This window comes from Lutra lutra, chromosome 1 (genome assembly GCF_902655055.1).
Source record: "Lutra lutra chromosome 1, mLutLut1.2, whole genome shotgun sequence".
NCBI lineage: Eukaryota > Metazoa > Chordata > Mammalia > Carnivora > Mustelidae > Lutra > Lutra lutra.
The window spans coordinates 104,020,767-104,036,680 of NC_062278.1; the positions used below are offsets into that span (position 1 = coordinate 104,020,767).

The 15,914-nt window shown below is 45.8% G+C and overlaps 1 protein-coding gene and 2 pseudogenes across 2 annotated transcripts in view; 2 read left to right on the forward strand and 1 right to left on the reverse strand.

Annotated features, from left to right (window-relative positions):
* The first annotated feature begins 707 nt into the window (after positions 1–707).
* On the forward strand, positions 708–827 carry LOC125089507 (uncharacterized; annotated as a pseudogene).
* Positions 828–3,439: 2,612 nt separating this feature from the next.
* The window catches only part of USP13 (ubiquitin specific peptidase 13), a 111,609-nt gene continuing 99,134 nt past the window's right edge, over positions 3,440–15,914 (forward strand). The window contains exon 1 of one of the 2 annotated variants that reach the window (XM_047731115.1): positions 3,440–3,749. In XM_047731115.1, the coding sequence (XP_047587071.1) occupies positions 3,582–3,749 (168 nt within the window). In that variant the 5' untranslated portion in view covers positions 3,440–3,581. Of the gene's footprint in view, positions 3,750–13,485; positions 13,491–15,914 lie in introns of those variants that run through there. The other variant, XM_047731129.1, reaches the window with a different exon arrangement.
* LOC125087700 (60S ribosomal protein L12-like) lies at positions 12,183–14,654 on the reverse strand (annotated as a pseudogene).

The window sequence follows — 15,914 nt, forward strand, 5'->3', positions numbered from 1 at the left end:
AATTAAATAACGTACAAAAGACGTCATATGGCAGAATGCTGTGATGGGTACAGGCAACAGGGGCTGGTCTGTATTTAAGATTGGTCCCCAAGGGTTGGAGCCTATATCAGAAAAGGCTTGAAAGGCTGAAATGAGAGCGGAGAGCTTTCAACCAAGGCTAGGAGACAAGTGCATTTATTCTTGGGGACAATATAATTGAGCTTACCAGAAGTAGGTGGGGGACTGAAGTCTGAAAGAGTGCCAAGGGCGAGGTCCTTGAATGCGGGCTCACTTCAAATGACATGCAAGGAGGCTTTTTTTTTTTTTTTTTAAGATTTTATTTATTTATTTGACAGACAGAGATCACAAGTAGGCAGAGCAGCAGGCGGGGGGGCGGGGGGGAGCAGGCTTCCCACTGAGCAGAGAGCCCAATGCGGGGTTCTATCCCAGGACCCTGAAATCAGGACCTGAGTAGAAGGCAGAGGCTTAAAACACTGAGTCACCCAGGCGTGCCCCGTGAGGAGGCTTTTGAGCAGCAGAGTGATGTGGTGACTTCAACAGTTGATGTGGCAAAAGTTAGTTCTTAGTCTTAGGTCTTCTGACATCTCTTCAGCAAGACTGTGGACTTATGTTGGAAGTGAGAATTGTTTACCCATCCTCGCTTTATTCCTGCTCTTTCATCAAGATCTGCATGTACAAACCAGTCCGTTAGTCAAATTGTCTGGTTGAAATTCACGCAGTGGCAGTGTTGGAGTCAATGAGGTTTCATCTGAGGCACCATTATTGCTAATTGGAAACTTATTTCAATGAAGTAGTCTTTATGTAGAATTTGCAAAATTTAGTCAAATAGTTCCAGTAATTGAACCAGATTTTTTCCCCCTAAAATGGCATGATTAAGACATTGTTTAAATTCATTCAAGTTTTTCTAACTTTTTGTCTCAATAAATTTTTGTATTATAGGGGTGCCTGGGTAGCTCAGATGATTAAGCCTCTCCCTCTGGCTCAGGTCATAATCTCTGGGTCCTGGGATTGATTACCCCATGGACCCCCATATCTGCTCCCAGCTCAGTGGAGAATTTGCTTCTCTCCCTCTGCCTCTCACCCTGCTTATGCTCTCTCTCTTTCTCTGTCTCAAATGAATAAATAAATTTTAAAGATCTTTTTAAAAATGCTTCTATTACAAAACAAACATAACATCTTTGAAGAAATTTTGAAAATAGAAACAAAATCTTATAACCAAATTCTAAACATGAACTATTTAAATTTTACATGTCTTTCCAGTCTTATCAAAATGTGTGTTGATTTTTACCCAGTTGCAATATTGTATAAGCATTGTAAGCATGTGAGACTAATATACTACAAACGTATTAACTGGTTATTGAACTTAGAGTGTTCGCATAATTGAGTTTTAATTATTTTTTAAAGCAACACTTGCACATAATAAAAATGTAAATAGTACAGAAAGGTAAAGACTGGCAGTAGGTTCCTCTCTACTCTCAGGCTTTGTGTTCCTCTCCACAGAGCCTGATTGACATTAGTTTCTTATGTAGTCTTTTAGAGACATCTTAAGGCCAAACACACACACACACACACACACAAAATGTAGCCTCTGTGTGTGTATGTATGTGTGTGTAAATAAATACAATATTTACCATAGACACAACCAATTGGACAGAACACCTGTGGCATCCTGGGTGTACCAGAGTGCCTTGCATGCATGCATTCCTTGCTTTTACACGTGGATTTTCACTTTGCTTTTCTCATCTATTGGAAATTTCATCTATGTGGAAATTGCTCCACATCAGCTCACACCTGGTGCTGCATTCTTCTCAACAGTGCTATATTTTAACCACTTCCTACATAGGCACCTTCAGGCTGTTCCCAGTCTTTTGTTACTATAAACAATGCTCTAACAAGAATCCTTACACAGTGTGAAGTTATCTGTAACATAAATGTCCCGATGAGGACTTGTTGGGGAAACAGTGTATGCATATAAAATTAAAGTTGATACTGTTACTGTTTACTATTTTTATTCCCACCAACATATGAAAGCCTATTTCCCATAGGTAGGCCAACTCAACATATCTTAATCAGTCTGAAGGGTGAAAAACGGTGTCTCGATTTAAATTATATTTAATCTAGAAATATTTTGAACTGTAGGTTTTGAATGTTGTTGAAAAAACTTTTTCTCTGTAATTGGACAAGCAAGCATCATCGGTGAACCTGAACGTGAGGTGTGCTTGAGCCTTGCTTGACAGGATGAAAATTTAGGAGAGCAGGGCAAGAGAGGGGCTCATCTTCCTATCAGATTCTAGGTACCCTTGCCATCTCCCAGCTGAAACCGACACATCTGCAGAATCAGGCAGAGTTGCAGAGATAATGGGAGGGGGAAAATGATTTTAAAGACAGTCTGATTTGTTTAGGAGAGTCTTACAGAAACCAACAATTTTATTCACTATTTTTTTTTTTTTTTGTCATTACTGCGTTCCATTAATTGGCAGGAATCCGTGGGTACCCTGTCCTTTCCATTGGGTATAGTTAGGAAACCTCAGCGGAATTGAACCTGTGTTTTAAGAATTTTTTGGAGAAAATGAGAGTACGCTGTGTTGCAAGCTCTGTTCGGCAAATTATTCGCCTCCCCCCTACCCCATTCATTGTTTATTTTGAGGAATTGGACCTGAAACACAGGAAATCGTGAGTCTGAATAAGATGCTCAAATCAGGCTATTCAACGTACGACGCGGAGCCTCGCACAAATCAAGCAAAATACGTTCCAAAGAGAAAAATATAAAGCTACTCCCCGCGCGAAAAAGATCTTGATCCTCCTCACTATACGTAAGAAGGAAATCTGTATTACTGCAAAAATCCACGTCCATCCTCACTGGATCCTATTCTATTCTCTTTTAATAAGCTTTAGATGTTAAAAAAAAAAAAAAAGTGGGGAACAAGGTTTAGTGAGGGTAACACCTAAGTGCACAGCGCAAATTTAGATTTGGGCCCGACGCTGTGCAATCCAGATTTGCACATCGAGTCCCACCCCTACCCAGGCGGGGGAAGTCCCCGCTTTTATCTGCAGTTGTTTTAAAAGCAAGCGGTTTTTAAACCCCCAAATCCTGCTCTTTGTGTTAGCTGCCTTGGAGTTGCCCTTTCGCAACCTATCGATCTAGGGTAGAAAACACCGTGGGGGTGCCCCACCGCAGCCCGCCGTCGGGGGCGAGGGGAGCACCCCGCTCGCTGCCAGCTCCCGTGCCGGGGGTGGGGGGGCTCATTCGCCGCCCCCCGCGCCCCCGGATCCCCGAGCAGGGCCCCTCTCCAGGGCCCCCTCCCCGGCGCGCTGCGGCTGGTGCTCCCCAGCGCCCCGCCTGACGCTGCAGCTGGGCCGGCGATTCGCCATTGGATTAAAAATAGCAGCGTCCCCCACACCCCCGCCCGCCCGCCCGCCCCAGGCCCCCGGTGCCCGTTCCCGCCCCGCGGCCCTCTCCGCCCGCCAGCCCCGGCTCGGCTCCCGTCGCCCGCGCAGCCCGCCTCCGCCGCCGCCGCCGCGGGCAGACCCAGCGCTCCGGCCCGACCCGGCTCGGCTCCGCTCGGGTGCACGCCGCGGCCATGCAGCGCCGGGGAGCCCTCTTCGGCATGCCGGGCGGCAGCGGCAGCAGGAAGATGGCTGCAGGAGACATCGGCGAGCTGCTGGTGCCTCACATGCCCACGATCCGCGTGCCCAGGTCGGGGGACAGGGTGTACAAGAACGAGTGCGCCTTCTCATACGACTCCCCCGTAAGTGAGGCTCGGCGGCGTTCGCGGCGCCTCGGGGGAGGGTCCGGGTGCCCGCGGCCTGTGGCGGCCGCGAGCCGCGGAACTGGGCGGCACGTGAAGCCGGGGGAGAAGATGCGCAGTGGCAGCCCGGGACCTCCTCCCCCGGCGGCGGAGTTGGCTCCGGGGCGCTGCAGTTCGGCAGACGCCGAGGGAGCGCCTCCTGCGTGCGGGGCGCTGCTTTCCCCGAGGCTGCTGCAGCTGAAGACCGGGGCGCCGCGGGGCTTGCTCCGCCAGCCTTCCCAGGCTGACAGGGCCCCAGGTCCCAGCTGCCCGGCCCCAACCCCGCCACCGTTTGAAAGACAGATCCAATGGAAGAGTTCCCCGAGCTCAGCCGCGCGTTGCGGATGGTTTGCGTCCTCCCTGGGGGCGAGAGCGGAGGGCGGCTGGGTGGACCGCCTCGATCCCCACCCCCCGCCCCCGGCACACACAGCCCTTCTTTTTCTGGGACCGTTTGCTTTGCCCAGGGACTCCCACTCCTAGGCAATTCTGATGTCCTCGCTGGGCTTTTCTTCTTCCACTTTCCGTTGCTCCCCACTCCTGTTCTTCCCGTTAGAATGTCAGAAGAAACCTTCGGGTCCCTCCAACGGGGCGGCAAATAGGGGGTCTGCTGGATTACTACGGTTTCTTTCAATCGTTCCTCTTACTGCTCTACGTGCATCGCCTGGGCCGAAATGCATTAGTGTAAATTATTAAAAGTTTAGCCGCGGGTCGTGACCTGAGACCGGAGGGGGGAAGCTACGACAGATCACCGCCTTACACCCCGGGCGGTTGGTGGTAGTTTTCACCAGGTGGCATGTATATGTGCGACAAGGAAAAGGAGGGTGAATGTCCCTTTCCAGAGTCAGATGGGCTTCAAAGTGACTCAGCTGTCTGGCGTTTATCATGTCTTTTTGAGGACCAGGTTATTTTTATCCACCCACTTTAGATCTCATGTGTCACCCGGCAGATCTCAATGCGACCCGGGAGGTGCATGGATTAGAGGGACTGAGGCAGGTTTCAAACAATAGTCTATCACATTTTACTCACATTTATGTAGAGTATTGTTGGAGGGAAAAAAAAAAATAAAGCCCAAACGAGAGGCAAATTTTCCAAATTCACTGTCTGCTAGATTGATATTGACTGATTTCAAAGCGTTTTTGTTCGTTATATACTGGAGTCCCAGAATTCGTATCCTCCCTACGATATTCGGTTTTTCTTTTATGTTAATTCCGGATCATTTGGGGGATAAAAATTTAACTTTTAAAATTACTTACTTTCTTTTAAAAGGTCTAAGTAGAATGAGATGGTTGTATTTATATACTTAGTATATTATGATCACACTACTTAAAGTGACTGTCAGGAGTGTCATTGAATTGTATTCTCCACAAAGTATTTGAAAATGCCATTTTCAGATTTTGTGTCCAGTGATGGGCAGGTTCCCACTAGTAGCTCCTAAGGGTGGAGAGGACTGATGGTCTTAACTAACTTAAGCAAGTCATAGATTGTGAAGTCCAGGAAACGGGAAAAAGAAAGTGGCCTAGTCTTTTAGGATAGTACAATGTTTGGAGTGGATGAAACTACTTTTTCTATGTTTGATCAGGGCTGCTCTTCAAATTCATCTTACCAATTTTGTTATTGGAAACTTTTACCGTATTATAAAATATGTGGTAGGTGTAAAATAAAGCTGATTATTTTAATTCACTTCCACAAATAGTTCCTGGGAGTTAATGGTGTGCCATACACTATTCTAGAAGCATCATGTCCAGCATAAAATGATGATTTCATTCATATCACAGTAATTCCTTCTGGAGACTGGGCTTATTTACAAGGCCGATGAATCAGTATATTTCATCATCTATGAGAGAAAGAGAAAGAAGGTTTTATAACAAGTTATATTAAAGCACAGTGTGTGATCATGGGAGATCTTTCCCTATGGTACTTAACACTTCATCATGAATCAGATACGGGTTCTTGAGCACCTACTATGTGCCAGCTCATACACACATGGCTGTAAGAACCATACAAGAGTAAAATCCAATGGTGCCAAACACCCCAGAGACTTTAGTCTACAGGTGCCATGGGACTGTGGTAGAGGAAAGAACAAAGCAATGTGAGTGGGGAAAAAAAAATCATTGGATACTTTTGAAAACGGCCATAGATAAAGACGGATAGAAATAAGTCCAACATCTAGAAAGGTAAATCACATGTGGACAAACACATAAAGTGTGAATATTTTTTTCTTATTTGCTTGTAATGTAGTGGGAAGAAAAAAATTGATTTAATGAGTAGCGAGGTCATAACCAAGTGGAGAGTAGAAGATTAGAGCCTTGAATACCTAAAACAGGAACTTGATTTAATATGGTCAGTTATGGAAGACTACTATAAGTTATGTGACTTAAAGTGGTGTTAGAGGGAGACGGAATTGATCATTTTTTATTACAGATCATGTCTAAGGCCTGGTGTGACCAGCTTTGCTATTCCTTACCTGTGTGAGTATGAGGATTGAGTGGGACTGTGTAGTAACTCATTTCGGTGTCCTTCTCCTTCCTTCCTACCTTCTAGGGCTTAGCACAGGGCAGATTCTCAGTGACACTTTTGGGATGAGTGAGAATTTGTGCTTTTTGCCTACCAATTCATCCCGATTTCAGCCCAGGCCCACCTTCCCGCCTTGACCTGTAGGTTCACCTCTCCATGACATGGCTCATCTTGCAAGGTATGTAATGGGACCTTCTTGGAGAGTGAGTCCTTTGCATCTTTATCCCCCGCAGCTGGCCCAACATCTGACACATACATATACACCAGGAACCCAACTAAATGCCTAGGAAATGTATGAATTACCTGTGGTTATAGGTTCCAAAAATGCTAAGGATACAACATATGGGAAACAGTGCGAAAGGAATCATGTGGGCTTATCATGTGGGATGTGGTGACTTTATTGACTGTGGGGGACAAAGTGTGAGAGAGAGCCAGACTGGTGGGGTTCATCCCCAGTTCTGTCTCCCACCTGTGTAACTTCTCTATGTTCCAGGTTCTCCATCTGTTAAGTGGGGGGTAATAATAGAACCTACCTCACAAGGTTGTTTTGTGGAATAAATAAATTAATGTGTAAAGTATGCCTGGACAAATCATAATCACTCTAGGAAGAAAAGAAAGAGATAAAGAGTCAAGCCCAAGTGTTTGATTGTCTTGGGTATGTAGAAAGTTTGGTGTGGTTAAGTGGAGACATTGGTCCACACTTTTCCTCATAAGGCTTCACGGCCCACGATGTAAAATCTACTCATCCCTTGGTTGTTGAACTCCTCAGTCATCTGAATGTACTCTGCCCTCCCACATCCCCTCACCTTCTAGGCTGCCAGCACCAGGGAGGTCAGTCTCTGGGTTTCCAGTGGCAAAGATTCATCTCCTTTTCAGAAACACCCTCCTGTCTTGATCATCTTCTGCTTGAGACTTCATTGTTTCCTCTGAAATCCACATTAGAGTCTGTGTCATACAACACAGCAGTTATTTGTAGTCTCTCTTCCATAGCTGGCCATGATTTCAGTCTCTTTTTACTTAACTAGTCATTTTAAAACATCTGCTAGATGTGAAGCCTTCTACCAAGCTTTAGGATCAGGGAGGAGCTGGGCCATTCTTGTGCTAACCATGCCCCTTCCCACCTGGTTGGAGGTGGAGAGCTTATGTTATGCCTTCTCTTAGCTGGGGTCAACTGAAAGACTGAGACAGGGACTTACCATGGGCACTTTATTTTGGAAAAGTATCCCAGGGAATATAAGAGGAAGAACATCCAAGGGAATAGTGACAAAGGGGAGGAAGGAAAGCCAATTCAAGAGTGAGTTACTGAACCGGCTGCCATGGTGGACCACTGGTGCTCAGTCAGGCCAGGGACCTCTGGGGAACTGTTGGATGGGCCTTGATATCCTCCACCTGGGACATGGAGAGGGGAGTATTTATCCACTGGTCTGGTGGTCAGGGGTGCTCCAGGGATGAAATGCCCTCTTCCAGGTTTGTATTTGTGCCAGAGGGGATTCCTGAGGAGCCTTTCCACAACCAGCAGCTGCTGAGAAGAGAGAGATCCCAGTGCAGTGAGGCATGGACATCTGGCCACACCTGCTATGACAAGCAGCTGCACACACCAAAAAGGTGGCCTGAGAGGATATGACACCACCATAAGCGGTCCCTCACACCTCTCCTTCCCTTGCAGCATCAGCATGATTTTGTAAAAATGAGCTTGTTTCCCATTCTCTGAAGCTCTGAGATCCCTTGGCAATCCCAAAGGACACATTCCTTTGTAAAACTCCGGGGATCTGGGGCCTCATGGTACTGGCTGGTTTACATGGCCACTGGGAAAGGCTTTGAGATCATTTACTTGTAGGAACAGCTCTTGTTAGGGGCTCCCTACTGTAGTGGTATGCATGCTACCTTCCAGAAGTGAGACTTGCATCTTTGTGCTTATTTGTAAGGGAAAAATAATTTAATTTGGGGGTCTATATGGAAAAATCTTCCTCCTAAGGGATCAACAGATTTAAGATAGTAAAACATTTCCTATTTCTTTTCCCTTTGAAGATATAAACTTAAACTCATTCTAATTAGTTTCACATATTAAAAGTTCCTTTCCAAAAGCAACTAACTGAAATGTTTTATAGCAACGAATCTCAAGATATTTGGCTCCTATATACTCTTACATATTTTCAAGGATGCCAGAGAGCTTTTTTGTGGTTTCTGCCTATTGATATTTACCCTGTTAGAAATGAAGACTGAGAAAAATTTAAAACAACTTCCATTCTGTTAGCTGTTAGAGTGGTGGTGTCACCAGATGTCATGCAGTCTCCTAAAAATGCCTCTGTATGCTCAGGAGAGAGCAGGAGTGGAAAAGGCAGATAAGTTCATGTTATGAAAATAGTTTTTGCCTCGCAGTTGACTCCAAGGGACTTGGGTGCATGACAAGGTTTCCAGGTCATACTTTGAAAACCAGAGTTCGAGAGTTCTAGAGTGTGGGCGCAACCAGTTACTCTAGTGACACATCCCACCTGCACTGTGGCCTTTCTGGGTTCACAGTTTCACATTTGTGGTGATTGAATAATTGGTTGTTAATCTTAGCTCAGCTATCGGTGTCATATGTCTCAGGTACATTCTTTTTTTTTTTTTAAGATTTTATTTATTTATTTGACAGACAGAGATCACAGAGAAGCAGGCAGAGAGAGAGAGGAGGAAGCAGGCTCCCTGCTGAGCAGAGAGCCCACTGTGGGGTTAGATCCCAGGACCCTGGGATCATGACTTGAGCTGAAGGCAGAGGCCTTAACCCACTGAGCCACCCAGGGCACCCCTCATGTACATTCTTTTTGAAGCAAATTAAAGTTTAGAGAATTTGAGACATTTGAAAAAAAATTGCAGCTGTTTTGCTGGGAATCATTGGGCTTTTTGGAGGTGGGAATTCCGTCTTCTGTTGACTTGTGAACTTCACTGGAAGGCGATCTGGCTGGGCTGTTTGCTCCAGAACCTTAAATTTTAGCATCCTGATTTTTTCCCTTTGGCGACTGGTTAGGAGACTTTTGTCATCTTCTGCCTGGAAGGTGAAGGTCTATCGGCCAATACTGGGGGAGCAGGGAACTGAGTGGGAGGATAGGACGAGGGTGGTCTTGGCATCTGGATATTGGATATGGCTGGATATGGTCTTCTGCTTCTTAATCTTTTTTTGGGGGGGTTCTTAATCTTATCCCTGTTTTGTTAGGCCTCTCCTATGCTGCATGTTGTAGGGGCTGGGAACCTGGATGCTATAGTTGCCTGAATCTTTTGACAGAGGGATTCTTTTTCTTTCTTTCTTTTTTTTTTTTAAGATTTTATTTATTTATTTGAGAGATTGAGCATGAGAGGGGGGAGCATCAAGGGGAGAAGCAAACTCCCTGTTGAGAAGGGACCCTGATGCGGGACTCAATCCTGGGACTCCAGGATCATGACCTGAGCCGAAGGCAGTCAGTTAAACAACTGAGCCAACCCAAGCATGCTTTTTTTTTCTTTGAAAGATTTTTATTTATTTGTTTGAGAGAGGAGAGAGAAAGAGAGCCACAAGGGGGGAGGAGCAGAGGGAAAGGGAGAAGCAGACTCCCCACTGAGCAGGGAGCGCGATGCGGTACTCAATCCCAGGACTCTGGGATCATGACCTGAGCTGAAAGTAGATGCTTAACCTACTGAGCCACCGAGGCCTCCCAGAGAGAAGGATTCTGATTTCTATTCTGCCAGTGAGAGTTTCAGAAAGAGAAGCCACATTGTTACTATAGCAGTAGCTGGTGGCAGATATGGGATTTTCCTGTCAGCTTCAGAGTATCCTTCTGGGACTCAAGGCCACCTCAGCCATGGGGGAACTGGGATAATCTATGCAGTATCTTATGATGCTTGTATGTCTAGATTTCCTGAACATGAGTGGTGATTTCTCTGAACTTGGCTTTCACAGCTCTAACCATGAGTATGTACCCTCTAATTCCCTGTATTAAATTCCTTCCTGTCTGAAAAACCTAGAATGGTTGGCATTTTTGATCCACATCTGGACTGATACACATGCATTACACACACACCTCTAAGTCTCCATGTATTTAGAATGGAACCTCTGTCCCTAACTGAGCTCCTTGTCCCATATACCTGAGTCCCATGTTTTTACCTGCTCTAGATAATAAATCTCCAGTGGTTTGCTTGTGTGGGAGAGTCCACTGCGAGTACAGGAGGGATTTGGGCTCTGATTGCTACCTAGATGGGTTTTCAAACCTTCCTTCTTGAGAGCAAATTCTCTTTTCACTGCCCTGCATTGTTCTTCAGCCCTTGTCTCATCCCAGCTTGTAGAGTTACCTAGGGCTACTAATTCTGAGTCTCTTGGAAGTTCTGGGGTGGACATCAGATCGGATCTTTTTTTCTGCTGCAGGCCTAGATAGGGTTCCTTTTTGTCATCTTAGTCTTGTACTGCTTCTCTATCTGCAGTCTGGTTTCCAGATTTCATGGCTAAGGTTGATGTTTTTTAAAAACACAATGTCTTTACTGTTCTTTTCTTTGTGTTTCAGAAAGGAGTGAAATTGACATATTTGTGTAACCTGTCCCACATACCCTGGAATCCCGCTTTTCCAAACGAATTATCAAGAAGTCACTTCCTGTTTCTTTTTGGCTGACGTTAATTATCTTTCAAGTTGTATCATTTTTAGAGTCTAGGAATGTAAGAGACAATGCTTGTCCTGTCAGGGAGCATTTCGGGAAAGATTGTGTCCTCAGTTGTATTGAGCCCGGACATCTGCACAGCTTTGAATTCTGTTTTCACTCCCCTGCATTGTTCTTGCTGTGGATTGGAGCACAGTTAAAGGTACTGCCCTTCATTTAGGGCTACAGGCTGGGAGATGTGCAATATTATCAACTCTGACTCCCTCTCTTACTTTAAAAAAAATTGTATAAAGTGCACATAACATAAATTTAACCATCTTAACCATGTTTAAGCGTACTGTTTGGTAGCATTAAAGGACATTCATGTTGTTGCACGACCATCACCACCATAGGTCTCTGGAGGTCTTCATCTTGCAAAACCGAACCTCTGTCTCCCTTAACCAGTAACTCCCCAGCCCACCAGCCTCCCAGCCCCTGGCAACCACCATTCTGTTGTCTGTCGCTATGAATTTGCTCTAGGTACCTTATGTAAGCAAGCCCATATAGTAGCTACCTTTTTGGGATGGGCTTTTTTAACTTACCATGTTTTCAAGGTTTGTCCATGTTGTAGTATGTGTCAGAATTTCCTTCCCTTTTAAAGCTGAGTAACATTCCGTAATATGTGTAGACAACCTCTTGTTTATCCATTCATCTGCTGATGGACACTTGGCTTGACTCCGTTTTTGCCTATTGTGAATAACGCTGCTGTGGGGATGCGTGTATCTCCCTCTCTTTTCTTTTCTTCTTCTTCTTTTTTTTTTTTTTTAAGATTTTTTGTATTTATTTATTTGACAGACAGAGATCACAAGTAGGCAGAGAGGCAGGCAGAGAGGCAGGCAGAGAGAGTGGGGGAAGCAGGCTCGCTGCTGAGCAGAGAGCCCGATGTGGGGCTCAGTCCCAGGACCCTGGGATCATGACCAGAGCTGAAGGCAGAGGCTTTAACCCACTGAACCACCCAGGGACCCCTCTTTTCTTTTCTTTTTAAAAATATTTTATTTATTTATTTGACAGAGAGAGAGCACAAGTAGGCAGAGTGGCAGGCAGAGGGAGAGGGAGGGGGAGAAGCAGGTTCCCCACTGAATGGAGAGTCCAATATGGGGCTCAGTCACAGGACCCTGGAACCGTGACCTGAGCCAAAGGCAGATGCTTAACCAACTGAGCCACCCAGGTGCCCCATCTTTTATTTAATTATTTATATTTTGGTCAAATGATCCTTTATTGAAATATTTTCCTTTGTAGTTAACTAGCTGGGCATTCCACAGCATTCCACTGTTGATGTCATCTATAATGTCATGAGAGTGGCAACCATCAACTTGGCAGCCCACAGATTGGGCAGTCCCCATGATCTCTTTAATGGTTCCAGAGAGTTCTCTGGCTAAAGATTGGTGCTGCATCTGTTGACCAATACTGACAATCTCATCAAAAGTGATACTTCCACTGTGCTCAGTGTTTTTCTGTTTCTTGCTATCTCTTGGTGGTTCCTTGAGGGCTTTGATAATCAGGACACAGGCAGAAGGTACCCCTTCAGTCTGGGCTTGTCTGTTCTGAATGGGCAGTTTCACTGTAATCTTAAGATCTTCCAATCACTGGTCACCTTGGCGATGTCATTACCAACGTTTTTTGGAGACACACCCAGCAGGCCGATCTGTGGGGCTAGGGCAGACGTGGCTCCGCCTTCACCACCGGTGAGTTTGAACTTAGGCGGCATGGTGGAGGCTGCTGGTATCGGATGAGCCCGGCCGGATTCAGGACCACCTAAGAGAGTCGCACATTCGCCTCCTCCAAGCTGAAAGCTAAAAGCTCTCCCTGTCTTTTATATCACATCCGACTAGAAACCAGGTTCCAGGGTAGCCTCCTCTCTCCTTATCCACAGCCCAGGCTCAAGCCGACATCATTTCTTGCTTGGCCTATTGCACAAGAATTTTCTTAACTGACCACCTTGCCTTCCTTCAGTCTGTCGCACTGCATCCTTAGTTTTTCTTTTTCTTTCTTCCTTTTTTTTTTTTTAAAGATTTTATTTATTTATTTGACAGAGAGGCAGATCACAAGTAGGCAGAGAGGCAGGCAGAGAGAGAGAGAGAGAGGGAAGTAGGTTCCCTGCTGAGCAGAGACCCCGATGCGGGGCTCGATCCCAGGACCTGGGATCATGACCTGAGCCGAAGGCAGAGGCTTTAACCCACTGAGCCACCCAGGGGCCCCATCCTTAGTTTTTCTAAAACATGGTCTTATCATGTCATTTTGCTGCCTAGATATTTTCAAAGCACCATTCAGGCTTTCCTAACATAGCACCTCAAATCAGTTTACCGAGTTGATCCAACTTTCCTTGCCAGTGTTGTCACTTCGCTCCTAACCTCTGCTTACATTCCCTTTGGCCCAAGGGACGTTGTGTTCTACAAGCTCCATGCTTTCAGCCTCCATGCATTGGTGCATGCTCTTCCCTTGGCCTGGGATGCCTTCTCCCAACCCCCTCCCCCCAACCCAGGGAACACCAGACTGATCCTTAAAAATCAGCTCAGATGTTCTCTGTAAAGCTGTCACCACTCCCCCGTCCCCAAGCTGAGTTAGACACTAATTTTCCTGTCCTCATCAAGCACTTTGTACATCTCTCTCATGGTTGGGATACTGATTGCTGAGGACGTGGAACAGTTGGGGTCTTGTGCACTTGTGCTAGTAAGGCTGCATCTTTTCTGTTTGTCTATCTTTTTTATTTTTATTTTTTTAAAAGTAGGCTCCACGCCCAGCATGCAGCCCAACAGGGGACTTGAACTCCCTGTGAGATTGAGACCTGAACTGAGATCAAGAGTTGGACTTTTAAGTGACTGAGCCACCCAGGCGTCCCTGTTTTTTCAAAATCATGAACATTTATTTTGGAATAAAAAATGTTATTAAAAATAACAAATACCATATTTTTATTTTGTCATGTTATAATCTAAAAAGTCATAAACTTGACCCTTGACAAGCTAGGGAGAGGTGTCTTGGGTCCTTGCTCTGTGTTTTTTGTGTTGTGACTCTGGGCGCTGGAGGGATCTTGGTGCATGATCACACAAGGTGCCCCTTGGGGAGATGACAAGAGGGCTGGTCTCTGTGGAGGTAGCCTGGGCCTCTGGGCTGCCGCTCATGTTCAGTATTATGGGCAGTCAGCCCAGGACTCCTCTTGTCCCCAAGCACAGGGAAGATGGGAACAAGAGCACCTATTTTTAGGGCTGGAACAGCAGGTCAATGCAATAATGACAAGAATTTAATGAATCTGAACATGCCTCCAAACTAGAGGTGGTGCTTGAGGTGCACAACAGTATGTGTGCTTCCTCTGAGGAGATTAAAAATAAAATGATTTGTTTTGTGTTAATTAGGAAGTATTCACACTTACTTAGAGCCTACCAGGTACCCAACACTGCCCTGGGAGGGTTTGGGTATTTAGGAGGGAAACAGAGGACCACAGTAAAGAAGAATATGATGTGGATGTTTCTAGCATAGTACGGAGTATGAGCACCAATTTTGAGTGTGTGCTAGGAATCAAACACGGTACTGGGTACTTTTATATATATTATCTCATTTAATTGCAGTAGTAATTGGCTTGTAAATTATAATTACTATTGTCACCTTGTTTTACAAAAGAGGAAACTAAGAGTTGGGGAGGTTACATAGTTTGCTCAGGGACTTGTTCAAAGAGTGGTGCATGGCACAGATGGGACTTGAGCCCTGAGATGTCATGGCGTTAGACCCTGAAGCACTTAATAGAGTATTATATTCTAAACAGTGTGGCACTTACCATGTATGAATGGAGATTTCAGATATAGGAATAATCAATAAAATCTAGAAAAGTTAGTGGTCTGGATATCTGGACGGGATCCGAAAAGTGGCATCTTGGGGTAGGAAGGGACAGAGACACAGAGGTGGCACCAAGGTTGGCACGTACGTGAGGAAGAGAGATTACTCAGGCAACTGAAAAGTGAGGCTGGATCCTCTGCGGGTTAGAAAGGTTGGGCTTGGTAAGGTTAGACCAATGGGCTGGCGAGTCAGGAGCCCGGGAACAGTTCGAGGACAGTGGTTATTTGCTGTGGCTGTCCTGGAAGGAGAATGAGGACTAAGGTTGGGAGGTGGGGAGAACTTGAATAGGAATAAGGCTAGGGCTCTTGAAATATTGAGGGTGGTGCTTTCACGAGGGTGATGACAGTGGGGATAGAGATGGCAGAGTGGTGGGACTAAACTCACTAGACATTTTGATGAAAGATACACAGCAACTTAATGACCAAATATGCAGTGGATGAAGGAGTGGGAGGAGCTAAAGGGGATTTCAGGGTTTGTAGCCGGGCAGATGGGAGTGCATCAAGGGCATCAATGAGGGTCGAACTATCAAATCATGTGGGCAAGTGCTGTGTAGAGAAACTCAGACAGGAGTTGGGGCAGTATTTCCTCCAGGAATTAGAAATTTGAACAGATGATCATGTTGCACAAGTAGTTACAGATGGAATGCATGCAGACTTGACTGTTGTTTGAAATGAAATCACTCTAGAGCAAATCTGCCCCATATTGAGTACCTGGGCGATTGGCCCAGAGGCTGATGGCTCTTGTGAGTTGCAATTATGAAAACTTTCTCCTAATCCAACCAAGTGTCGCTTTCTTGGCCCTGGTTAATTCTTTGGGTGTTGTTCAGATGTCTCTGTCCCCAGTAGATCTTAGAAATAGACTTGGGGGACTATTAGCGGGATCAGTGGATTGACTAGCCAGGAGGAGGAGTGGGAGGGGACAAGGGTGAAAGTAATTCACATATTATGTCCTTTAAGTCCAGCTGCTGATTTGCTCCTTTGGACGTGTGCCTTTGGGCATGTTCTCTCCTTGAGTCTCAGTCGGAAGCTTTCGAAGGAGCCCCAGCCGATAGATGTACTCTGTTTCTAGGCCTGCACCAGGAGAGCAGGCTCACTGACAGATCCAGCCTGTGGCTGGGCATCGGTTGTTGAGGATGGGTGGGCT